The sequence below is a fragment of the Sceloporus occidentalis genome, unplaced genomic scaffold, assembly GCF_023333645.1.
Source record: "Sceloporus occidentalis isolate IW3139 unplaced genomic scaffold, rSceOcc1.0.p SCAF_4, whole genome shotgun sequence".
Classification (NCBI taxonomy): Eukaryota; Metazoa; Chordata; class Lepidosauria; order Squamata; family Phrynosomatidae; genus Sceloporus; species Sceloporus occidentalis.
Genome location: NW_028316984.1, coordinates 70406745 through 70434370, shown reverse-complemented (window position 1 = coordinate 70434370; position 27626 = coordinate 70406745). Strand labels below are relative to the sequence as shown.

The 27626-nt window shown below is 42.9% G+C and overlaps 1 protein-coding gene across 1 annotated transcript in view; it reads right to left on the bottom strand.

Moving 5' to 3' along the window:
• LOC149313979 (transcription factor CP2-like protein 1) overlaps window positions 1–27303 on the bottom strand; it is a 67717-nt gene extending 40414 nt beyond the window's left edge. Inside the window, exons 1-2 of the mRNA XM_089523049.1 lie at window positions 27117–27303; window positions 26667–26670 (exon numbers count right to left, since the gene is read on the bottom strand). Of these exons, the coding sequence (XP_089379175.1) occupies window positions 26667–26670; window positions 27117–27303 (191 nt within the window). The remainder of the gene's footprint in view (window positions 1–26666; window positions 26671–27116) is intronic.
• Window positions 27304–27626: the final 323 nt, after the last annotated feature.

The window sequence follows — 27626 nt, the reverse complement described above, 5'->3', positions numbered from 1 at the left end:
TTGGAGGACAATGATCAAAGAAACCAGCATGGGAGAAAAAAAAGAGGCTTTCCAAGCCCACTAAACAAAATGTTCTTGTTTGATAATAAGCACATTAGACATTCTTCACTAAAAGAGTTTGATGTTGTATTTTATGGATAATAGAGCTAAAAAGCACAACTATTGAGTATGGAAAGGCAGAGAAATACACAAGAAGAACCCTTCTGAATCAGACCAATGAATCAGAAAGTAGGGAAAGCCCAAAGGAAAAACATGAATGCAATAGCACACATACACACATGCTCAGACACACATGATCGGTAGCTGCCACTGATAGCCATTTATGCCAATGTGTTCCTGATAGTACTGTGAACATAAAGGTAAAGGTAAAGGTATTCCCCGTTGACAAGGCTGTCAAGTCGTGTCCAACCATAGGGGGTGGTGCTCATCTCTGTTACTAAGCTGAAGAGCCAGCATTGTAGAGACTACTCTGTGATCATGTAGCCAGCATGAGTGCACAGAACGCTGTTACCTTCTCACCAAAGTGGTGCCTATTGTACTTGTATTTGCATGCTTTCAAACTGCTAGGTTGGCATAACCTGGGACTAGTGATGGGAGCTCCCCCCATCATGCAGCACCCAGGCCTCAAACTGCCAACCTGCCGATCTTGCAATCAACAGAGTCTTAGTCACCTGAGCCACTGCAGTCACAGCAATGCAGCCATGGAGATTGCAATCTGCAATGGAAAGCTGATTTGTGGAAGGCATAGTGCTTAACTGCTTTGCATCCTCTTCCATCCAACTTGATGAGCTTTTGGAAAGGGGTAGGGAAGAGACCAGAAAAGTCCCATTGCCAATTTCAAATTCTAAAGCTGGATTTCATAAAAGAAAAGAAAAACGGATGAGAAAAACTACATTTGCCTGAGTTTTACAAACTTGTTCCTTAGAAACATGATAGTATTGCTCTTATAATGTATTTTTTTCTACAAGGCAGAAGGTTGTTGCCCTAGAGTTCATGAACCCCAATGGGACTGTAGATGCATTCAAGAGGATCCATGAACTAAGTGCAAAAGTGATGTTTCCCTCTTGGATTTCCTTCCTGGTACTTTGAATTTTTCTTGTCACATAAATTTTAAGGCAAAACATCAGTCTTTTCAAATGCTGGTTATAATGTTGGTTGTAATGGTGTTGTTGTTGTCGTTGTTTTCATTACAGACTCGTCTATGTGAAGGCAATCAATTGCCAATGAAATTTAAAATAAATTGTAAACAAAAGTTGTGTGTTTTATGTGTATTTTTCTAGGCAGGGGTCTACAGATTAAAGGATTTCAGAATAGCAACCTGTCTGTCTGGGGTTTTTACATGTATAAATGAATGCTAGTAGTGAGTACCTCAAAGCAGCAATAATTCTTAGTGTAAAAATGTAAATGCTTTAAATAGCTAGTCTGCCATAGTGGCTAGATATGTGTATGGGAAGTCCCCAGTCCATGTCCCACTTTAATTCTTTAAGTCAAGTTCATATTCATCAGCCTCGGATGTTCAATATGGAAATACAGTCAGCCCTACACTTCCCAAGAATTACTTCCTAAATTTCACTCTATTGTTTAAAATCCAGTCTACTAATTCTATGGAGGGTTGTGACCAAACTGTTAAAAGACATACTGTGTTGTGGCAAGATGGTGGTCCAAGCTCCCGTTCTCCTTCATGTCTGGCCGTTGCTGCCTGCAGCAATCCAAGACCCTAGGGACAATCAGGAGTTACGTGGGTTTCTCCTTACTGGTTTCTCCTTACTGGGATGGAGCTTCTTGCTAGCTCTGGAGCCCTAGAGCCAGCTTATACTGTAACTGCAGTATGTGTTACTTCTTCACCTGCACAGCTATTTAGTGTCCTGGAAGTCAATTCCAAGTATTATTATAACTAGAGAGGCACCTTGATGTAGTGGTTTGGTTGGATGACTACAACTACAATTCTGGAGATCAGAGTTCAAATCCTTGCACAGCCATGGAAACCCACCTTGGAGAAGTCACACACTCTTAACCTCAGAGGAAGGCAAAGGCAACATTCGTTTGAATAAATCCTGTCAAGAAAACCCCATGAAAGGGTTACTTTGGAGTCACCATAACTTGGAAATCACTTAGGCACACAACAATCACATTATTACTACTACCAACATTTCAACAGCAACAACTGTTATGAACATGTTAGTCTGTTTTGTTCATTATGGACACATTCTTCCCTTTCTTTTACCAAACAAACTAAATAAACAGTGAGAAGCCAATGGCTAAAGTGTTGTGGCTTAGAAGAGTATTATAGCCAGGGCATGCCTAACTGGGTGAGTGGGTGTATAAACTTTTGTCCTGAAGCTAGAGTAGACCGCCCAACCAACCCTTATATAAATCAGAGAATCAGAGAATTGGAAGAGATCATACAGAGCATACATGCAGGAATACACAATCAAAGCACTCCTTACAGAAGCCCTGGTGGTGTAGTGGTTAAATGCTGGTAGTTCAGCCACAAGGTTGTGAGTTCGATCCCAGGACTCCAAGGGTGGCTCAGTCTTCCATCCTTTTGTAAGCCAGTAAAATGAATGCCCAGCTTGTTGGGGGCAATTGGCTACAGACTGTAAACAGCTTAGAGTGCTGAGTTCACTGATAAGCAGTATAGAAATGTAAATGCTATTGCTATTACAGAAGTATTCCAGGTGAGGCCTGACTAAAGCAGACTAGACTGCCACTATTACTTCCCTCACTCTAGGCCAGTGATGTCCAAACTCTGCCCCTCCAGGTGTTTTGGACTTCAGCTCCCAGCATCCCAGACCATTGGCCAAGGTGGCTGAGGCTTCTGGGAGCTGAAGTCCTAAGACACCTGGAGGGCCAGAGTTTGGACATTGCTTCTCTAGGCACTACACTCCTATTGATGCAACCTAGAATCACATTGGCTTTTTTAACTACCACGTCACACTGTTGACTCACATTTAGCGTGTGGTCTACTAGGACTCCTAGATCCCTTTCACATTTACTGTTGTCATGTCAAGTGTCCCCCATCAGGTATCTACGTATTTCCCTTTTTTTCTGCCTAAGTGTAGTATCTTACATTTCTCCCTGTTGAAATTCATTTTGTTAGTTCTGGCCAGCTTTCTAATCTGTTAAAGTCATTTTAATTCTAATCATGCCCTCTAGGGTATTAGCTACCCCTCCTAAGTTGGTGTCATCCTCAAATTTGATAAACATGATCCCCTACTCCATCATCCGAAGTGCTGAATAGAACTGAATCTCATTAACTCAATAGATGTACAGTGCTTCATTCAGTCAAGTGCATTTAGACTACTATTTTTCTGCCTAGCCTACCTCACAGGATTATTGTAAGGACAAACAGGAGAGATCAGATGCACTTCCCTGGGCTTCTTGGAAGAACAGGAAAATCCATATATGATGAAACAAAGCCATCTGCCGTTTATCACAGTATGTTTACTTTAAAATTATCCTGAGGTCAGGTGTTTATTAATTTATCAAACACTTGAGTACTTTCTTCTTCTTCTTCTTCTTCTTCTTCTTCTTCTTCTTCTTCCTCCTCCTCCTCCTCCTCCTCCTCCTCCTCCTCCTCCTCCCTTGGGGAAGATAACTTAAGATAATGGATCAGAGGTTTTCTAATACTAATCTCTTGACCAGGTCCTATGAAAAACCATTAGCATGTCTTAAAACCAGCACTCCAGAGGAACACCTGTCTTTGAATGCCTCGGGGCTAAACAGAGAAGGTTGCTCTAGCAAAGGGTGAAACACCCCTCCCTCCCCCAGGGCATCCTTCTACTCCTATTTGCATCCCTTTTGTGAGTAACATTTGAAGTATGCTATTCCCTTTTGTTTCAGAAATGTTTCAGTTTCTATCCCTGCCCTATGGGGAAGGGTTGTTAATTACACAACTTGAAATTGCTCAACTCTCCATCTCAAAAGAGTATCTACAGTAGGCAAAGGACAAAGCAGGGTGAACAGGAATAAGAAAAACTTCAAGGAATACGAGCCCTGTAGCATCTAAAATGAATTCATCTGAATCCTTACAATTCAGTTCAGGACAGCAGCCTAGACAAACCTGGGTGCCGCCACACCCACACCACTTACTTGCAACTTGGATGTTCGCTTGTTCAAAGTAATATAATTTTCACAATCCTCCTCACAATTCTTAAATGATTCCACATAACCCAGTTGAAATAATGTATTTCATATTTACAGAGTCACTTGGGTAATTTCACCTGATCTTGACTGGAAAAAAATGCTTTTGACTCATTTCCAATTATAGGCAAAGCAAAACTCCCTGTTTTTCCACACTGGGGTCCATACACAGTAGGGCAAAGGAAGGGTTATGTCCATAGGTCATTCTCCTCTGAAAGTTACCCTTGGAAAAAAATGTCCAGCCTCATATGCAATGACCCATTGGATTCTGAAATTTTTCCCTCTCATTTTCAGGGGGAAAAAAGTTAAATCGTATAGACACCACTATGAATGTAAATTTACACAACTTCCTTAATTTCACAGAAACATATAGGATTATAGGGACTAATGATCCATATCAAAGAATATATCTTAAACCATGGTTGCAGGACTTGTGGTCCTCCAGAAGTTGTTTCTTTCACTCCCATCAGCACCAGCCTGGATTGTCAAAATCCAGAGATGGAAGTTGGGAGTTCACAATATTTGGAGGCTCACACATTCCCCATTCCTATCACAGTCCAAAAAAAAAAAAGTAGAATTAAACATATGGTACAAATCCACAGAAAGAGAAAATCAATACCAGTCCTGCAAGATCAACACATCACTTACAATTTGGTTTTTTTTTTAAGACCCACCCTGTGACAATAAGACAGCTCTGATGCTCAGTCTGCTAGAACCAGAATGAGAATTACCGAGGGCAGGGAACCGTCTAATTAAAAAGATTGTATGTACAGCACTGTGTAAATTTACAGTGCTTCATAAATAAAGGTTAATAATAATAATAATAATAATAATAATAATAATAATAATAAATTAAAAGATAAAGAATATTAGCATTCACTTAAACATTAATCTTTGAGTAGCACCACTGGCAAAATATTGCATAATCTATTCAACACAACTATTTAAAGAATCTGGAAAGTTTTTTTTTTTTACATAAGGTAATCTACAATTCCACTTCTAATGATTACCAAGCTCTTGATTCTCCACTCAACCTTCTTTCCCAAAAGAACACTTTTTTCATCTTCCACCCCCTGTGCTTTTCCTCACTCCCTCATAACTTAATTTAATTATTTCAAACATTTGTCTAATGTCTCTCAGATCACCAGTGAAAGTTAAAGAGTGACTAGCAGTGTAATCTCAGAAGTAAACTACGTTAGTTCAGTGTGGCTTACTCACACTGTAGGGGAGTACAAGAGAGCAGCCTCAGTGTCTTAAGGGACTGAAAGAGGAAAATACTTTGTGCACTACGAAGAAACACAATTTAATAATAAAGATTACGACCGTAAACTGTAAACGTATTGTACCCATGTGTATATTGTAGGCCTACTAGCAGTAGCAGAGGATATTGGACCCAAAACTGGTAGACAGAGGCAGAAATGCAGAAACCAGCTACACAGGCAGCTATAGCAAAATACAATTACAATTAATTAATGAGGGCCAGTGTGGAGTGGTGATTTAAGCATTAGACAAGGACACTGGGAGACCAAGGTTCAAATCCCAGCTCGGCCATGGAAATCCACTGGGTGATCTTGGGCAAGTCACACTCTCTCAGGCTTTGAGGATGGCAATGGCAAACCCCCCCTGAAGAAACATGTCAAGAAAACCCTATAATAAGGTTGACCTTAGGCCGCCATAAATTGGAAATGACTTTGAAGGCATACGACAACTACAACAACACAATATTGTCAAACTATCAAAGAACAGCAGCAAAGGAGAAAGTGCAGCTGGTAGTGCTCTCTTATGGTATACACAAGGAAGCAAGAGCCATGGCAGGTCTCCTTGTCCCTAAGACTGTACTTCAGCAGTGGTTATTGGAATATCCATGCTTGACTCCTATTAAGGCACTTACCACCACTCCCTAATTTGCCAGGGAAAGACCTGAGTAGCAAATACATTCAGGACACATTTGAACCTGCATTAGCATGTCATTAGCTGCATTCAATGATTTGGCTCCCTCTACTAGCCCATGGGGATAAGATGACTGCCTCCTAATCCTGACAGGTCCTAACTTGTTCTAACTTGATAGAGAATTCAATTCATGAACACATACCTTAATTGGATTAGGCTCTACTAGCTGCAATTCAAATCTCAGGTTGTAGCCAGGTTACATGTCCTCCAGCTACTAAGAAATGCTGCCCAATTTGGCTTCTACTGACTTTTTATCTAGAACACCTCCTAAAACCTTGACTTTAGCCAAGTTCCTCCTTACTTCTTTTTCATGCCTCCCAAGGAACTTGTGACAGATCTGCCTAAATGCTGGGTTATATATTTTCATAATAATAAGTCATTGGCCATCTGTTGGAGATGCTTTAATTGTGAGTTACTGCATGGCTGGGGGGTTGGACTGGATGGCCCTTGTGGTCTCTTCCAACTCTATGATTCTATGTTTCTAAGTTCAATCAACCATTGTTGCTTGCTCAACTCAGCACCACCACATGCAACTAGGGGTTTGCATATCCATCTGGCTGTGCCTTATCCAGGAAAATCTACAATCTTTTTCTTTCTGACTGGTCTGGATAAAGAGGCATACTGTGTATTTTGAAATAGCATGACAAAAATAACAGCATTAAATCAAGTCCTTCCTAATTATGTATGTGTATAGCTTTCTATTGGAAAGGTTTAGAATGTAGGTCTTCCAGTGGATGTTACATTACCCACTCCCTTTTTTGCTTAAAGACATTGCAACTGGTGTGGAAATAAAGCAGGAAAAAGCTGGATTAATCAAGCACAGTAAAGCAAGTGAATAAAAGGACCTAGTCATCACTGAAGTGGAAGGGGGAGGTTACATAGATCCTTAGATAACTGGTGCCTTCCTCATTTTCAAGATTATTTACTAGTGCTTTGCCAGATATTTAACATTTCTACAAAGCCGCTTCACATCTTCCCAGACTTCTTCATAACTAGGCTGATTTAAGGAGTTATGCATCTTATAATGTGGACTCTAGTCTACAAAAGCCTATGCCAATAAATGTGTTATTAAGATGATACAAGATGGGTATTCCAAAATTTCTAGAGGGTGCAGCTGTTACTTTGTGGCAGCAAACACAAAATCCTGTGGCACTTTGAAGGCAGCAAAGAGCCAGCATGGTATAGTGATTTAGATGCTGGACTAGACTTCCTGGAGACAAGGGTCTGAATCATTGTTTAGCCCATGGAGAGATACTGTGGACTTTTTCACATGGGGGAAGGAACCCCAATCCCAAAAGAAGAAAAAGTGAGTGACTTTGGGCAAATCACACTCTCTCAACCTCAAAGGAAAGCAATGGTGAACACCCTCAAATCTTGCCAAAAATCCCTCATGACAGGGTTGCCATAAATCAGAAAAAAACTTGAAGGCACATAACAACAATGAAAGACAATGCATTTATTACCAAGCAAAAACGAATCATGCTAGTTTGCAACAAAAGTTACAAAACCTACAATCAGGCAATACCTTTATTAGGACCAATTTAATGTACAGAGAAATCATTTAAAATCTCTAAAACCATCTAGATGTTACAAAATTACCTCTCCCAATAGTCCAAAGTATAAATCTACATGGCAACTAGCACAGCCTAGCATCCATGTCCACAACTTGCACAGACTGATTTGGAATTCTGAAATCCAAAATATTCCAAAATCCAAATTTGTCCAATGAGTGGCTGAGATAGTGACCCCCTTTGCTTTCTGATGGTTCGGTGTACACAAATTTTGTTTCATGCACAAAATTATTTTAAAGTATTGTGTACAAAATTATCTTCAGTCTATGCATATAAGGTGTATACAAAACATAAATGAATTTCATGTTTAGACTTGAATCTCATCCCCAAAATATCTCATTACATATATGCACTATTCTGAAATCCAAAATCCAAAGTACGTCTGGTCCCAAGCATTTCAGATAAGGGAGACACAACCTGTATTTCTTTCCATTTTAAAATGGAATGTGGATCATGACTTCAACATCACATCAAACCTTCTCTCCTCTAATTTCTCCCACTCAGATACATCTCCTACAATGAGGAGATCTGACATTTCTCAAAGTTTGCCACAATTTTGTGCATATCTGCCTCACAGAGCTATTGAATGAAGTTTACTGTGTGGCAGTAAAGTCCACATCAGATGCATTATTGTGAGGTACGGGAATACATAAATTTTATGTGGTCAGTAATATGTTTCATTTCAGCAAATTTAGTATAAAACTTAATTCATCTGAAAAAGCTAATGCTGTTCCACAAAAGCCTATACCACAGAAAAATTTTCTTCCTGGGAGAAAACTCCATTGCGTAGATATGAAGCCATTAACTCCAAGTATGGACTGTATCCTTTCCACCACCAGAACATGCATCAGACAAAGAAATATGAGAATTGTGTCCTTATATACTTTTAAATGCTATATCTGTGCATGCACACTATACCAATCTCCCTATTAAATGCCTCCCCATCCTTAAAACAGCAGATTAAGGAGACCACTTCATCACCACCAGGCATTCTTAACAGAGAAGCATAAGGGTATAATAAATATCCACAGAGCAATCTGAGGTTCACCCTGCAGCTCCCAGACCTTTTTTAATTATGTATCCTAACTGGCATCACCACCTAGAAAGCATTCAAAAACCCCAAGGTGAGTGTAGGTAAAATAGGTAAGATAGAGAGGTAGTGTAGTGGTTTGAGTATAGGACACCCTGCAGGCCAGGGTTCAACTTCTGGCTCACTGGGTGACCTGGGGCAAGTCACACTCTCTCAACCTCAGGGGAAGGCAACGGCAAAACGCCTCTGAACAAATCTTGCCAAGAAAACCCCATGACCTTAGGGTTGCCATAAGTCTGAAGTGACTTGAAGGCACACAACAACAACAACAAAGGTAAAATATCATCCCCACTGCAATATTCTTTCCCAAGCTTTATAAAATCACTTCCATTCAGATCCCTGAATTGAGATCACCAGCTATCAGTGGTTTGACATGTTGCATCTAACACTAGAGAATCTAACGCAAGAAAGAAGGCATGCCTGCATGGGACAGATGTGAACGGAGCCCGCTTGTTCAAATGCAGAGAGCTTTCCAACTTCCCAAATAGTGTGGGTCCAACCTAAGAGTGCCACACACCCAAAGCATTTCCACAACATCACAAGTTTCTTCCAAGGGCACAAGTGAACAGTCAACCCCAAGACATACCCACTTGGTCCTTTTTCTCCTCCTCCTCCTCCTCCTCCTCCTCCTCCTCCTCCTCCTCCTCCTCTCTCACTCTCTCTCCCTGCCACCTACTAGAAAATGTAAGTTCCTTAGAATCATAGAATCACAGAGTTGGAAGAGACCGCAAGGACTACCCAGTCCAACCCCCTGCCATGCAGGAAGGCACAGTCAAAACTCCTTGGGAGCTGGGACTTTCTCCTTGTTGTTTGTTGCACTCTGCAAGGAATGCTTTCCGCATGGCTGGAGTGCCAAACCCAGATGGAGAGCTCCATAAGAAACCTGTCACTGTTCCTCCCTGCTGCCAGGTGCATTCTTACTATCTGCACCCTCTTCTTTCAGGGCCCCCACCAAACCACCTTTAAAAAGCCTCTTCTTCCAGATATGCTGACCTGGGAGTGAGAGCCCCATTAAAACCAGACTCTCCACCCTTGGACTAGGACTCAGGAGACTAGGGTTCGAATCCCTGTTCGGCCACTGGGGGACCTTGAGCAAGTCACACTCTCTCAGCCTCAGTGGAAGGCCATGGCAAACCTCCTCTGAACCAAGCTTCCCAAGAAAACCCCAAGATAGGTTCACTGCCTTAGGGTCGCCATAAGTCAAAAAGGACTTGGGCTCCAGGGCTCTAGGAGACCCTTGGCACACTCCTTCCAAGGCTGGAGAGGCCAAACTCCACACTGAGAAGATCCCTAAAAAGAAGCCTCCACTTCTTGGGGGGGGGGGGGGGGTGACCAGATGTCCTCACTGCAAAGGAGGACAAGGCTCCTCAAAATGGAGGACAGCCAGGAAGAAGAATGGAGGACATGGCCAAAGACAAGCTCACGACATTCCTAGAAAGAGAAACTCACGCTTCTAATAAGTCCTGCTCCAAAGGGAGGTCATTCTGGACTCTCCATTCTGGAGAGAAGGTGGAAATGGAGGACAATGCCAAATGAAAGCTCTAAATACACACACGAAATGGAGGACCTTTTGGGAATCCCTCCTGGACAGAAGGTGGAAATGGAGGAGAGGACCAAATAAACGATCAACACAGACACATCTCCACGCTTTTTGGCCAAGCTCAAAAAGGAGGCCAGCTGGGAATCCCTCCTGGAGAGAAGGTGGAGCTGGAGGACAGGTACGTATTCTGTATCTGCCTCGAAGTGCTGCTGCCAAGGGAGGACCATTTGGGACGGAGTCCCTCCTGAAGCGAAGGGGGCTGGAGGGAGAGGGAGGGCTCTCCCGCTGCTCCTTGGCTACTCACCGGAGGTAGCTGCCTGTGGAGTGCTGGTTGTAATGCTCGGGCTGCGTGTGCCAAAACAGCATCTTCTTCTTCTCCCTTCTCTCCTTCTCCTGCTGCTGCTGCTGCTGCTGCTCCTCTCTCTGCCTTCTCTCCCTGCTGAGCCCCAGGAAAGGCGGAGGGAGTCCTGCTGAGGAGGCGAGGAGGCTGGAGGGACTGAGGGAGCAGGGCTGGAGGGCAGAGAGGGACTGGAGGGCTGGCGCTGCTCCGCGCCCTTTTATGGGCCAGCCCCGCCTGGGCCGCCTCCTCCTCCTCCTCAGCCCCCAAGAAGAGCAGGAGCAGGAGCAGGCCCAGGAGACTCCCCAGCAAGGGAGCTCCCTGCTGCTTTTGCCAGGTTCAGGATGATGGAGGACCTTGTTTGGACTCTCTGCTGGGCAAGAGGTGGAGGTGGAGGACAGGGCCAACCAAGAGCTCCAAACAAATGTCAACTCATGCCTCTGTACCATCTTCCAAAGAAAAGGCGTTTGGGAATTCCTCCTGTGGGCTGAAGGTGCAAATGGAGGACAGGACCAAATAAGAGCTCCAAACACTCAAATATATTTATGCTTCTTAGTCTGGCTCCAAATGGAGAACTTTCTGGAATCCTTCCTAGACAGAAGGTGGAAATGGAGGGCAGGACCAAATAAGAGCTCTAGACACTCATAAGTGATATCAGCTCATGCTTCTTGACCATGTTCCAAGGGGAAGACGTTTTGGAATTCCTCCTGTGGGCTGAAGGTGCAAATGGAGGACAGGACCAAAGAAGAGCTCCAAACACTCATATGCCATGCTTCTTAGTCTGACTCCAAATGGAGAACATTTTGGAATCTCTCCTTGACAGAAGGTAGAAACAGAGGACAGGACCAAATAAGGACTCCAAACACCCATACAAATAGCAATTCATGCTTCTTTACCATGTTCAAAAGGGAAGACATTTTGAAATTTCTCCTGGACCAAAGGCGGGAATGGAGGACATTACAAAATAAAAGCACAAAATACACACACACACACACACACTTGTACTTCCTAGCCATGCTCCAAATGGAGACCATTGAAGGAAACAATTGAAGACATGACAGAATAAAAACTAAAAACATGAACAGAAATGTCAATCCCTGCTTCTTAGTCATGCTCAAAATGGAGGACCTTTTGGAATGCCTCCTGGAGAGAAGGCTGAAATGTAGGACATGTCCTGGAAAAGGAGGATGCCTGGTCACCCTGGGAGAGGCTCACCTCACAGAAAGGTAGTGAGGCCACATGCTCCCGGAGAAAGAGTTCTCTTTCACCCCTACCTTCCATTGGGGTCTCTGTAATGTTTCAGTGTGTTATTGTTGTTGTGTGCCTTCTAGTCATTTCTTGGTGATCCTAAGGTTTTCTTGGCACGTTTCTTTAGAGTGGGTTTGCCATTGCCATCCTCTGAGGCTGAGAGAGTGTGACTTATTCAAGGATTTCCAAGGCCAAGCTGGGAATCAAACCTTAGTCTCCCGAGTGATAGTCCAACGCTAAAACCACTATGCCACACTGGCTCAGTATAAATAAAACGTATTTGGAAGATATCTCTGGAGAGGAAGAAAGAAGACACAGTCTGGACATTTTGTGTCAACATTAATGCAATGACAAAGGAAATCAACTTCAAGCTTTATTTGTGCAATGAAATAAAAGCCCAAAGAGCGGTTCTGGATAAAATTCAAGAATGTGATTTGCCCAAGGTCACCCTATGACTTTCCATGGCTGAACTGGGATTTGAACCCTGGCCTCCAGAGTCCCAGCCCAATGCTCAAACCACTACACCACGGTGGCTCATTTTCAGTGTGTTACTATTCATATTCATGCTCAAAATGGGGGGTTATTTTGGAATTCCTCTTGAAAAGAAGGTTGAAATGTAGGACATGTCCCAGAAAAGAAGGACATCTGATCACCCTGCTGTTCAGTTTATTGCTATTCGTATTATTCTACAAAATGGTTTCAAAAAGTTCTTTTCTTCCTGAGTCCTTTTACATGGTCAGTGAGGTTGACAAAGTAATGCCCTCAAGTAGGGTTGCCATAACTGTCCACTAAAACCAGGGACAAAATGTGGAACAAATTCTAGACCAAACTTTAGGACAACAGCAGGACAAAAAGCCCAAAATGTAGGACATTTAAGAAAAATGGAGGACCTTAAATGTCCTACGTTTTGGGCTGAGTTTTGTCCTGCAGTTGTCCTACAGTTTGGTCTAGAATTTATCCTACATTTTTTCCCTGGTTTTAGTGGACAATTATGGCAACCCTACCCTCAGGCCACATGCCACCCTCCCAAAGGCCCTTGAAATTTCCAAACTTGAGGGACCAACCTCTTTTGGACTAAAAAGAGTGCATGGGCACAAGTGCCTTTGGAGAACCCTAAAAAGAGCCAGTGTGGTGTGAGGGTTAGGGTGTGGACGGTTATGGTGGAGACCTAGTTTGAAATCCCCATTCAGCCAATAATTGGGTGACAGAAAAATGTCAGATCCTTACCAAACTGCAAATCTCAAAATTACATAAGAAGAAGCAATGGCAGTTAAAGTGGTACCAAACTGCTATAATCATGCCACATGGATACTGTGTGAATTTCTACAAGCACTGCCATCTTCTTTCCGTCAAAGACTTTGGCCTTTAATGCAACACTGCAGAAGTACACTGACTGAAGGTTGGTGCTTGTGGGGGAAAGAGGGATCTTTAGCTAGGGTCTTCTCAAACATGCTCCCCGGGCTGAGTCAACCATTATTTTGCCCTAGGTCACCACAGGAAAGAATAGCAACAACTAACACAACCAGCCAGTATTGCCCATAGCTCTATTGCCCATTTCCACCAACTAAACCCTTTGAAGCCCACAGGCAGAAGCCATTGCAGGGCTCTTGACCCTTTCACATTTGGAGCCAGCCCTGAAACTTTGAAAAATGGGCAACAGATTGAAGATTGAGCAGCATCTTCATCAGCAATTATAAGGGAGAAATCAAGAGTTATGTTTGTCACTCTGAAGTGTAGGAGGATAACAGAGGAGTAGGAACAGAACTCAGAGGGTGATTCTAAGGTTGAAGTGAAAAGTCCAAGGACAGACTTATATAACAGTCTCTGTGGGGGAATGTCCAGAGGGATGCAAAACTTTGTGGGTGTGGAAATTATTATTATTATTATTATTATTATTATTATTATTATTATTAATATGCTGCCTCTCCCGTAGGATCAAGTTGGCTTACAGCATCGGGTAAGCACAATATAAAATACAAGATGAGAAGACAAGTTCAGTTTTAACTATGGTCACAGGGGGACAAGGCAGGAGGAAGGATGTTGCTTAAAGCCAAGGTGAGTGGGTAAATGAGTATTGGGATGTAGTGTGGGATCCAAAAAGAAGACAGGATGAACTGGCCAAGAGAGACCCCATGAGGCTTGGGGGCTAGCTAATGTTATAATATGTGTAGTATAATAGGGAAACCATTGTCTCTGCTCAACCCACTGTTGGTGGACTGCAGTTTGTTGATATATTCCAGTTCTGCTGTTTCTCTTTCCTATCTTCCTTTGCAGTTCTTTCGTTCAAGAATGACTACCAGTATTCTGAGGTCCAAGATGGAATGCCCAAGAAGACTGAAGTGTTCTGGAACCAGTTTATGTGTATTCCCATTCTTAATGTCTGATTTATGTCCATTTATCCTCTGGCACAGGGACTGGCCAGTTTTCCCAGTGCAGAGTGCTGAAGGGCATTGCTGACATAGTATGGCATAAATCATACTGGACAATGAGCAAGTGAAAGTCCCTCTAATGTTCTGGGTGATGTCATTAGGTCCTGTGATGACATATCCTGATTAGAAGTATGGGTTTGTGGCAAGGCTAGTTTCTACCCATGCCCACATCTCTGTTATGTGTCCTCCTGTAGATAAGTAACTGTTTGAGGTTTGGAGGCTGTCTGTAGGTGAGTAAAGGCCTGTCACCAAGAATCCTTGAAAGGGCAGCATTACTGTCCAAAACAGGCTGTCGTTCATTGATGACCTCAGTTTCTGTGCAAAACACTTTGATCAGCAAACTGCTCACACCTCTTGGAAGAGCAACTGCTTATGCTTCCATACTGAGGCCATGTTTTCCTAGAGGACTCCTCCCACTTTTTCTTATGTAGAAACAGGATGAGTGATATTTTGTTGTGCTGGTACACTGATTCCTAAGTGGTCTCTTGAGGGTTGTGCTGAGTAGGTAAAGCAACAATACACAGGAGATTTGTTCATTGTTTTGAAACTTGAGATCACAGTGCCCTCCATCATCAAGACACCCCAGACACTCATAAGGATCCCACATTTCTAATCAGATGCAAAGAAGGAAGTGGTTTTTAGATAGTCCAAGTGTTGCAGAGAGCTATCTCAGTGAGGCCACTTTGTCCCACTGTTCTCTTCTGCAGTTCCCTAGTGGTCTTCTGCAGCACAAGCAAGTAGTAGTGACAGAACATCTCTCCCCAGGGAGGGTTTTTCTTCTGCCAAGCAAGTCTAGCCGTGTAATGCATCAGACATCAAGCGTAACTAAACAATGGAAGTGCTGACCTGCTTTTTCATGTAAGATTGCAACCTCAGAAAAAAGCATTGTGCTTTTCCTTTCAACAACATGTTGTGAAAAAGAAATATTTAGACAATGGATAAATGTTGTGTTTTTAGAATGCTAGAAAGACAGCACATGGTGGAAAATATGGATGCCAGATTTCATTTGCTGTCTTCAAGCTAGTTATTATCTTGATTTGCAATGTAAATACAATGTTTACATTTACAAATTCTCAACAGTGGTTACAGGAGTTGGCACAACTCACAAGAAAAAAAATAAAGAAGGAGAACAACCAGTCTTATTGCCTTTAGCGCTTTCTTTCTCTGAAGATTTCTCTAATGCTATGACTAAAATTAATGTAGGGCAGAAACAGAAAATTATAAATGGGCACATGATGTGAGTGAAGGTCAAAAATACTGAAGAGATGCATGCTGCTAATTTGCGCTGTCTCTCGTCTCTTGACTTCTTGATGCAGGACGTTAAATAGGAAAATACTCTGTTCCTTACAGGATCAAGAGCCCAGTCCAAGAGGCCCTCTTTAGCTGTACTGAAGCAAACGTGAACTTGGGATAAAGAGCTGATGTGTTTGTAACAAGGTGACTGCCAATCAGCCAATCGGAGGGCAGATGCCCTGAGCCAATCAGGTGCTAGGGGAGGAATTTGAACATTCCGCTTGGCAGTTGAGCTGACAGTTGGGGTGAGAATGTTGGTGGGTGAGGTTTAGAGTCTTGAAGAGGGAGGACTAGGGTCCAGGGATTCCTGAGGGAATAGTTAGTGAGGGTTCCCGGGACAGAGAAAGATGGTTAGGGGTAGAGTCTGAGTAGAAAAAGGCTCCCTACCATTATACTGCCGGGGCTCTAGGAAAGAGAGTGGCTGGAGTATAACATCCTGTGGGATAGTGTTAGCCTTGGTGGCTGAGTTAGGTGATTGAAGAATACTGGGGAAGAGTGAAGTAACAGTAGCATAATAAAAGAATACGAATGTAACTAAGTAACCTGTGCCTGAACTAACCTTTATATAATATCATTTAGTTCAAGGAAAATATGTTAAAACCTTTTGTTTAATAAAGTTATTATTTTGGTTTACCTAAAGGCTTGTCCGTCATATATATTATATCCACGCTACTAAGTTAGATCATAAGGTGAACCTACCCCATAGGAAAGGGGGATCCTTACATAAATTGGTTGGCAGCGGTGGGATAACCAAAGTCCCAGGCGCTTGCCGTTATAGAAAAAAGGATTGCGGTTGGAGTAATCGTTACAGTGTTTTGCACAGGATGAAAATGGTTTTGAATTTACACCTGGATTTTATAATTTTAAATATGGAAGGTCAAACTTCCTCTCTTTCTTACTTCCAACATCCCTGAATGTTTGCTCCATGTAATTATAAAGTATGGTGTAGTTGTTTCAGTGTTGGTCTAGGACTATTTTTTAAAATATATTTTTTATTAATAAAACGTAGATAATTATAAACATAATCATGAAAACAGAAGCTTATACAGTCAGCCCTTCTTATACATGGATTTTTATACACAGATTCAAGCATCCACTGTTTGAAAATGTTCAAAAAAAGTATAGATTTCAAATATCAAACCATGATTTTCCATTTTTTATAAGGGACACCATTTTGCTATGTCATTATATTTAATGAGACTTGAGCATACACAGATTTTGTTATACACGGAACCAAATCCCAGCGTATAACAAGGGTCCACTGGGTCCACTGTATACCTGTATGTACAACAGTTGTTGATACAGTCACCCATCTGTTTTCACAGGGATCCATTTCACCCCCCCCCCCATGAGAACAGAAAATTGCTGATATTGGAGTGCCTATTGACTCCAATGGGGGTGTGCTCCTGCATGCCCCCCCCCCACTCCAAGTCAGCAAAAATGGAGTGATGACTGTACTTTGCTTTTAATTTTTGCATGATATAAAATTAAAATACATTTTAAACATTTTAGATTTTAATCCACTTCCCTTCTGATTTTTCAAAGATTTTTTTCTTTAAGGTTTAAGTTCAAAACAAATTCATAAGTAGGAAATAACTTGTACAAACATGTAAATTGAAGAGAAAGAACTTTTGGTTTAAGAGGGAAGAAATGCCTTAAACTCAACTACGCAAGATTGGGAAATATGATTTGGTCATTGTATTAAGGAATATTACTGGGCTAAATCGTGTCTCAGTACCTCCGTAGGAAGTCATTGTGTTGTGTGGGTTCTGTCAGGGTTAGTGTGGTCTATGTATTAGTTTTAATGTGTTAGTAAGTAGATTTGTGAGTATATAAGGTTTTGTATTGTATTGTAATTGTTACAGATGTTATATGTTGTTATATCTATTTCTTTTCTTTTAATATATACATGGTATAAAATTCAATAAGGATTATAAAAAAAATAAGGCTCCATATCATTGTATTTTGTGCTACTAAGATTTTGTTGCCCCTCTGTCTATCTGTCATGTAATTTTGCTATTCTATCATGTAAATTTTGCTATTAAAATACAGTGCACCCACGTTATACGCGGGCACATTTTATGCGGATTCCAGCATATGCTAGAAGCCGCTGCAGAAGTGAGAGAGGCACGCGCTGGAAGGAAACAATGGCGTGTGCTCCCGCGGCGTGCACCCCACGCGCCACCGCCGTGCCTCCGCAGGCACGAGCCCCATTCATTTGAATGGGGTTTGAGCATCTGCGTTTTTCCTTTACGTGGGGGGATCCGGAACGGATCCCCCGCGTAAGGGAAGGGCGGACTGCATTCTTTACTTTTCCTAAGTTATATTTTTGTTCCATTTTTTTAATCTCCCATTTTATTTGTCAATTAATTTCTTTAATTTCTTCTCATTCAATTCAGTTATGTCCTTTCCACTTCTTTTCCCAGTATTTACTGACTAAACCCCAATCTTCTCTCACCTCTTTTTTCCCTAGCATAATTATTTGCTGGAATTAAAACTCAGCCAAATCCTCAAGGTCTAGCAAATTCCTCACTTGCCTGGAAGACAATTTCATTGTCCAAAAGGTGGAAGAGGCAACAAGGGGGTCAGCTATTTTAGATCTGATCCTAACCAACAAGGATGATTTGGTTAATGGGGTACAAGTGGTGGGATCCTTAGGTGGAAGTGAACATGTTCTCCTGGAGTTTGTTATACAGTGGAAAGGAGAAGCCAGGCATAGTCAAACATGCATTCTAGACTTTAGGATTTCAATAAACTTACAGAAGTATTGAGGGTGATCCCGTGGTCAGAAAGAGAAGGGAGTTCAAGACAGATGGGAGTTTCTCAAAAGAGAGATACTGAAAGCACACTTTCAAACAGATCCAGTGAGAAAGAAAAATGGGAGGTGTCTCAAGAAACCAGGATGGATGACAAAGGAACTTTCAACTGAGCTAAGTTTTAAACGGAACATGTATAAGAAATGGAAAAGGGGGAAATCACAAAAAAGGAATTCAAAGAAATAGCAGGCATGTGTAGGGGTAAAATCAGAAAAGCTAAAGCGCAGAATGAACTCAGGCTTGCTAGAGAGGTTAAGAACAATAAAAAGGGCTTTTTTGGATATGTCCGCAGGAAAAGGAAGAAGAAGGAAACGGTAGGGCCACTGCGTGGAGAAGATGGCAAAATGCTAACAGAAGACAGAGAAAAGGCAGAATTACTCAACACCTTCTTTGCCTCAGTCTTCTCAGAAAAGGCAAAGGGTGCTCAACCTGAGGATAATGGAGCAGAGGACAGAATAGGGGACTTTCAGCACAGAATAAGTAAAGAGACAGTTGAGGAACACCTTGTTAATCTAAATGAATTTTAGTCTCCGGGACCAGATGAACTACATCCAAGGGTACTAAAAGAACTGGCAAATGTAATATCGGAGCCATTGGCAATAATCTTTGAGAACTCCTGGAGAACAGGAGAAGTCCCAGCAGACTGGAGCAGGGCAAACATTGTCCCCATCTTCAAAAAGGGGAAAATAAAGGATCCCAACAATTATCATCCAGTTAGTCTGACATCTATACCAGGAAAGATTCTACAGCAGATAATTAAACAGAGAGTCTGTGGACATCTAGAAAGCAATGCCATAATCACAAAAAGTCAACACGGGTTTCAGAGAAAGAAGTCATGCCAGACAAATCTGATATCTTTCTTTGATAAAATTACAAGCTCGGTAGATGAAGGGAATGCTGTGGATATAGTATATCTTGATTTCAGTAAGGCCAATGCAATTTTAGGCTGCATCAATAAAAGTATAGTCTCTAGATCAAGAGAAGTAATAGTGCCACTATATTCTGCTTTGGTCAGGCCCCACCTGGAATATTGTGTCCAGTTCTGGGCACCACAATTCAAAAAGGACATTGAGAAACTGGAGTGTGTCCAAAGAAGGGCGACTAAAATGGTGAAGGGTCTGGAAACCATGCCCTATGAGGAACGACTTAGGGAGCTGGGAATGTTTAGCCTGGAGAAAAGAAGGTTAAGGGGTGATATGATAGCCCTGTTTAAATATTTGAATAAACTGGGAATAAGTTTATTTACTAAAACATGTTGAACCCTTATCTGTCCAACTGAATGGACTGAATAAAAAATACCTGTTGAGCTCAGGTATAAAAGAGTGTATCAGAATGGTGCAATCTGGGTTGTTTGAAATCTTCCTAAATAAAAAATAGTATGTCTTTTCATAGCACAGCTATGTCTTTGAAATCTACCTGTGATCCTGAAAAACGCAGCTGTTTTAGCTCAAGTCTGTTTTGTTGCATAACTTCAAATAATAGAAGTTCCAATAGTTTGCCTTGAACTATGTCCCTTAGCCCAAATTCAACAAAAATCTGATGGACTCGCTGAGCTGCAGATGGGTTTTTATCATATCTCTAAGAAAACACTGATATTGTTCCAGAAAACAGACTGTAACACCCAATCCCTAAGAATCCCTGGCAGTGGTCCCATTCACCTGGTGAGAGCAGGACAGAGAACTCTGTGTTGGCACCTTTGAGTTTGCTTTGGCTGGCTTAACGTGCAAAGAAAAAATTCATGTCTATAATAAAATGTCACATTACTTGGAAGATCTGTGGGAAGAAAAAAAATCCTATCACATCTCACAATTACATGGCAAGATGGTGACAAGCAGTACTCTGGAATTTCACTGAAATGGGCTACCACTTTTCAAAGCTGTACCACTTAGGAAGTAAATGTTGATATTACATAAGTGATTTCACAGAAGTGATTCTGTTGTCTAAACATACTGTATACCCATGCCTTCCTAAGCTGGTAGAAGCTGTATATTTTTATTATGCTATCTTTTTTTTTTCTTTTAGCATTTAATTTAGCCATTAATGCTTATATAATAACTGCTAATTCTGGAGATAAGCTAAATCATCCAAATTACAATTTTATGCATGGCAAGCACACCCATTTATTTGCCTTCACCACTCTCCCCAAAACCTTTTCACTTCCAGCTGCCTGTGAATAGACTACTGTATTCAAAAACATACACTTAACACACAAGGCAGACAGAGAAAGAGAGAGAGAAAGCACATGTATTTTATTATACTCAAATCATTTTCTTTCACAGTGTTTGTAGGTGTCCATGGGCACTAGCATAGTAACTAACACTAATACTCTGGATGGTTGACTTAGCATTCCTGCATTTTTATGAGTCTTGTGAGGAATTTAATCTTGTATCATTTTAATTTGTTAACTGACAAGCACTTCATAATACTAAACACAAATATCTAAGCTAATGTTTAGTACCTGCACAAACTGAAAGTAGACAAGTAGGCTCACAGAGCCTTGGGCTGATCTCATTTTGTATAAGATTGATTTGTGACTTATGTCCTGCTTCTGTTCCAAGGAAAGTAACAAAATTGTACTGAACAAACCACCCCATACTACCAACCCCAATATCCCTGAAGGGCTCACGGTTTAGACAATGAAATGCAAACATTTAAAAAAAACACGCACACATAAAACCTTTTATTTAAAAATGGCACTGCAGGCCAAGGAGGGTAGGGTTGCCATCCCTGAGGACCTCCAAACCGGGAAAATGTAGGTCCCTGGCAAAAAAAAAAGGTCCTACATTTTTAAACCTTGTCCAAGGCCTCGCTGGGGCCTGGGAGACAGCATCTCCCAAGCCCCAGCAAGTCCCCAGAGGACTCCGCGATCGCGGAGCCGCATCCAGGGCCTGGCTGGGGCCTGGGAGACAGCCTCTACTAAGCCCCAGCCAGGCCTCGGAGGACTCCGCGATTGCGGAGCCGCCTCCAGAGCCTCGCTGGGGGGGGAATCCCAGGGGCGGGGCCAAACCAGGGCGGGACTGTGTGGACCTGCCCCAAACCGGGAAAGTCCCGCCCCCAGGTGGGATATGGCAACCCTAACGGAGGGCATAGTGAGGATAAGAAGGAGATGATGGGATCTCTGTCTATCAGCTCTGAGCACTGCTCCAGTGACCAGGAACTGGGTACTCCCCTTCCTCCAGCGTCTGCTTACTGAGTTTCCACTATTAGTCAGGCTTCTTATTTAACTTTTGTCCCCTTGTCCTGACCAGTACCCCCAGAACCAGGGGTCTGTTTGGGAGATGGGCTGGGTACAGAGACATTGTTGTTTCCATGAAGAAATGTTAAACTTCTTGATATTTGTGCAAGAAGGACAGGTTGGAGATCTGCAACTTTAGTTCTTCATGTGGTGATCTATGAACTCACACAAATGGGTTATCCTGCACCTGTACAGTGCATCTTTTGGAGTGATCTAAAGCATTTTAAAGAGTATGGGTGGTAACCCTGACCACCTGTGCTAACCCTATATAAGGGGCTCCCGGCAAAGCCTTCCTGTTTCATAGGATGCCAGTGCAGCCATCCATGTGAACTAGCAAGACACAACGATGGGAGGATAGGTTGGGCTATGTGAGTTCACAGATGACCACTCGGAGAATGACAGGTACAGACATGCAACTTGTCCTTCTTCTTCATGGTCACCATGACTCACACAAATGGGGAACTAGAAAACTACAACAAGGCAGGAGTGGCAGTGCAATCAAACTTTACTGAAAAACATCTGTAAAGTAAACCAATTCCAGTTCTACATGGACACAATAACAAAGTGCAATTTGAAAACAGACTGTGTATCTACAGTCAGTCCCAGGTGGAGGACATTGTGCATTACATGCTAATTTGTCCTCTGAATAGCAATCCTAGAGGGAGGTTCCTAACACCCTTGCTGACAAATGGAAGTGGCAACTCTCTTGAAGATTTGGTTCAGTTTCTTTTGAGTGATATCAGTGACTATAGCCTGAAACAGACAGGCCAAATAACGCATTTTCTCATCACACTCAGGGTGTAGCTTTTAGATGACACACACCTCAAACATGGCAGGAAACATTGCTGCCACCACATTTTCAGAAGAGAACCAGGACAAAAAGGAGCAAAAAAATAAGCTCCTTTTCAGCGGTCTGGATTGGGGCCAGGTGCATGCAGTTGCCATAGCTCTGGTGCAGCCCATTTGTTTCGGGCCAATGTAACACACAAAGTGACTCTTTTTGCTTTGGCTGCAAAAAAGATTAGGAAAATAGAGCTAAATAAAATTGCCATAAATTGCCATGGGGCCTCAAAGTATTAATCTGATTTTTATGATGGCAATGTACAGGTTTACCAATAACTAGAAAGTTTTTTATCTTATATCAGCAATAATTTAAATGTTTTGTGTATTTTGAAAAGCTTTTTGTCATGGCCTTTAGCTATCACAATAAATGATTTGATTTGATAAAGTCAACAAGCATAATAATAATAATAATAATAATAATAATAATAATAATTTTCATTTATATTTCCCACCTCTCCCTGCAGATCGAGGCAAGAATACAACAATAGAAATAATATTACAAGATAAAAAACTACAATTTCATATAAAATACACTCAATAAAACAGTCAAACCACTATCAATACAATACATAGACTAAACCATCATTTAAAATACATATCTTTACAAATAGAGGTGGGATATTTCTAACTCTCTTATAACAGTGGATAGGCCTGCTGAAAGAGATCCATCTTAAGTGCCTTCTTTAAAGGCATCTAAGCTGGTAATGAAACAGATCTCCTCTGGCAAGCCATTCCATAATTTAGGAACTACGGCAGTAAATGCCCTGTGGGAAGTTGTTGTTAACCTGTTGTTTACATACTCTAATAAGTTCTTCCCAGTTGTTCTGAAAGTGTGGGGCGGATTGTGCAGGGAGAGGCATTCTTTCAAGTAACTCGGGCCCAAGCCATGTAGGGCTTTAAAGGTAATAACCAACACTTTGTACTGTGCCTGGAAGCTAATCAGTAGCTAGTGAAGAGATTTTAATACTAGTGTTATGTGGTCTGATCTAGATGTTCCAGTGACCAGTCTGGCTGCTGCATTTTGCACCGTTTGAAGCTTCCCAACTTGGTACATAGGTAGTCCCATGTAGAGCACATTACAGAAATCTAAATGAGAGATTACCAGTGCATGTACCACTGCTTCCAGGTCCTTTTGGTCCAGGTAGGGATGCAGTTGGCATATCAACCGAAGTTGGCACCATGTACTCCTGGCCATCATATCCACATGGGATGATAATTGTAAGGATGGGTCCAGGAGTACTCCCAAACTGCGAACTTTGTCCTTTAAGGGAAGTGTGACCCTGTCCAGGACTAGTTGACAAAATTCCGTCCCTGGATTTGGGGTACCTATCGCAAGTACTTCTGTTTTCTCTGGATTCAGTTTCTCCTCATCCAGTCCATTACCGACCCAAGGCAAGCATCCAGAGGAGAGATGCCATCCTTAGTCACTGCAACAGTCAGAGGCATAGAGAAACATATTTGGGTGTCACCAGCGTACCATATCTCTGGATGATCTCTCCCAGCGGCTTCATGTAAATGTTAAACAGCATGGGGGATAGAATGGTGCCTTGAGGGATGCCAGATGTCAGCTCTCTCTTGGAAGAGCAACTGTCCCCCAGCCTCACGATCTGGAATCTGCCCAAGAGGTAGGAGTGGAGCCACTGGAGCGCAGTGCTCTCAATACCTAACTCTCTCAGGCATTCCAGAAGGATACCATGGTCTATGGCAGGGGTTGGCAACCCCCAGCCCATGGGCCGGATGCGGCCCGGCGAGGCCTTGGGACCGGCGGCAGAACCTCTCGTGTGGGGCCTTTGGCCTGTCGCGTGAGGGCGTGGGGCCTTTGGCCTCTCACGCGAGCAGCCTTTGGCCCCGCGCCCTCGCGCGAGAGGCCAAGGGCCCCACACGAGAGGACAAGGGCTGCTCGCGTGAGAGGCCAAAGGCCCCACGCCGGTGGCAATCGGCGGCAGGACCTCTTGCGCGAGCCTTTGGGGGGCAAGGGGGAGCAAGCGGGGGCAAGGGGGGCAAGCAGCAGGCAAGGGGGAGCAAGCAGGGGCAAGGGGGCAAGCGGCAGGCAAGGGGGAGCAAGCGGGGGCAAGGGGCGGAAGGGGAAGCAAGTGGGGGCAAGGGGGGCAAGCAGCAGGCAAGGGGGAGCAAGTGGGGGCAAGGGGGGAAAGCAGTGGGTAAGGGGGAGCAAGCGGGGGCAAGGGGGGGCAAGGGGGGCAATTGTCTATAAAAGCCTCAGAAACATACATTTATATTAACATTTGTTAAAAAATCAGCAAATTTTTTCACGTGTCCTCTATTTTTTATAAAAAGTGTACTCCATTTGAAAATTTTGTCCTACATTTGTCCCGGTTTATTTATTTATTTAATTTTTTTAAAAAAATATTTAATTATTTATTTTTTGGCTTCGGCCCCCCAGTTGTCTGAGGGACAGCAACCCGGCCCCCAGCTCAAAAAGGTTTCCTACCCCTGGTCTATGGTATCAAAGGCCATTGAGATATTCAAGAGCACCAACAGGGTCACACTTACCCTGTTGATGCCCAGACGGAGATCATTGACTAAGGCGACCATGGCCGTCTCAACTCCATATCCCGCCCTGAAGCCGATTTGAAAAGGATCCAGATAATTGGCTTCATCCAAGACAGCTTGGAATTGGGAGGTAACTGCCCTCTTGATCACTTTGCCCAAGAAAGGTAAGAGAGAAACTCGTCTATAATTGTTTCTTGCCAGGGGACCTAGGAAGAGTTTTTTAAAAAGTGGTCTTACTACTGCTTGTTTTAATTTAGATGGAAATATTCCCTCCCAAAAGGATGCATTCATTATAAATTGTAATAATATTTTCATTGCATCCCCTCCCTGAGCAGTCAACCATGATGGGCAAGGATCGAGAGGGTATATCGACTTCCTTACATTTCCAAGGAGCTTGTCCACTTCATCAGTATTTGCAAGCTCAGAATGATCCAGTTTAATACAGTCCACAGAGTCACTGGACACCTCTCTTACTGTTTCTGTCATAATGCCAGTGTCTAGATCAATCCTATCTGAGAGATTGTATCTGCAAAGAAGTCATTAAAACATCACAGCAGGCCTTAATTAGTTCCAGTAAAGAGTTCAGGGTGGGAGGCAGTTGAGTTAGCTCTTTAACCATCCTGAAAAGCTCTGCTGGATGAGATCCTGTGGACACAATATGTACAGCATAGAAAGAGTTCTTTACTGCATCTATTGCCACTCCATAGGAATCCAACATGTTCTTATGGCATGTCTTCTCAGATAAATGCTGATGTTTCCACCAGCGGCACTCTAGTCATTGTGCAGCCTGCTTCATTTGATGCAGATTTTCTGTGAACCATATTTTTTTATTTGAAGCGGGCTGGAAAGGAGGCTCGGGAGTGATAGTGTCTATGGCCCTGGTAAGATCGTTATTCCGGGTATCAACCAAGGCTTCGACAGAATCACTGTCGTTCCCAATCATAAATCCTTCTAGAGCTTCCTGGAACCTTTTGGGTTCCATCAGCTTTTGAGGGCAGACCATTTTAATAGGTCCTCCACCCCCGAGAGGGCTGTAGGTATTAGCCTTCAGTCCCACTTTGACCAGAAAGTGATCCGTCCATGACAGGGCAGAGATCTGAACTCCTTCTGCCTACAGATATTCCTGATCCGTACTAAATACCACATTTAATGTATTACCAGCACAAAGTGTTGGACCTGAGACTATTTGGGACATGGCTGTCATGGAGGTCATGAACTCCTGAGCTGCACCTGTCAGATCTGATAAGCCGGCCTCGAAGGGGATGTTGAGGTCCCTCAGGACCAAAAGCCTGGAAGATTCCAACATCAGCTCTGAGACCAGCTGTGTCAGCTCGGCCAGGGAGTCTGTTAGACAATGGGGTGGATGGTATACTAACAAAATCCCTAGACTGTCCCTAGCCTTCAGGGTCAGGTAAATACACTCGATGAGCTCTGTTTTCCAGACAGGTCTCCTGGTCATTGTGATGGTACATTTATGGACCAAGGCTACTCCTCCCTCTCGCCCACTTTCCCTGACCTGCTCCTTGACAGTAAACCCGGCTAGGAGAGCCTTAGCCCAGGTCACACTACCATCCTCCACTGGCCAGGTTTCTGTAAAACAAGCCAGGTCGGCATTCTCCTCCTCTAATAAATCATAGATTATGTGAGATTTGTTCCTCACCGACCTGGCATTATAAAGGAGCAGGGAGAGGGTCTGTGGTATGATTGGGACGACCCTTGGTTCTTTTGGGCTAACAGGGTAAGTGGAAGACGGGATAGATTTCAAGCATTGATCTAGTCTTCCCTCAAATTTCATGCCCACCCTGTTAACACTATATCTTCCGTTGCCCCACACTACTCCAATTGGCACACCATAGCTAGAGTCTACACTCTTATAATTTTCTCCATCTGTGGTTTTAATTCCCTTCCCATTCCCACCTTCCTCCATTAACAGATGTGATCATAGTAATACCAGTATGTAAAAAATCTGACTTAGTAGTTGATTCCCAGTTTGACTTCTGGTTCCTAATTGAACCATTTCCAGAGGGGAAAGGGTCTTACAATTGGCTTGATGGTAATTATTTTCTGCCTTTCAACAACTGATCTGCTGGATATAGTTCTAATTCAATACCAGTATACTCCAAGAAGGTGGTGGAGGTGATGATTATCTCTATCTCCACTTCTTCTTCTGCTACAATAAACCTTCCAATCAATTCAGGATAGATATAAATCCACAGCAAAGTGGGTGTGTTCTGGCGCTGGTGCTGGCGCTGGCGCTGGCACTTGGGCTTCTGGCGGGCCGGCTTTGAAGGTGCCATTCCCCCCGGCACCTCCCCCTTCTTCCCTACGGAGCTGGCACTGTGCTCTGCAGTGCAGTGGGTGTGTTCTGGCGCTGACCCCAGCCTCACCACAGCTGTGCTGCCTTGACAGTCAGGGAGGTGGTGGAGGTGGTGGAAAAGGAGCCTCGTTCCAGTTCCTTTTCCATAAGCACAGCAACTCCCTACTCCAACATGTCATACTACAAGAATGACAGAATTAATGCAGTTTTGAAGCAAGAGAGAATCCCTGAAACAGTAAAACACAGTAATGAGAAAAGGTTGGATTTAAATGCAGTCAGCAATATGGTACAGAAGTTGTATTC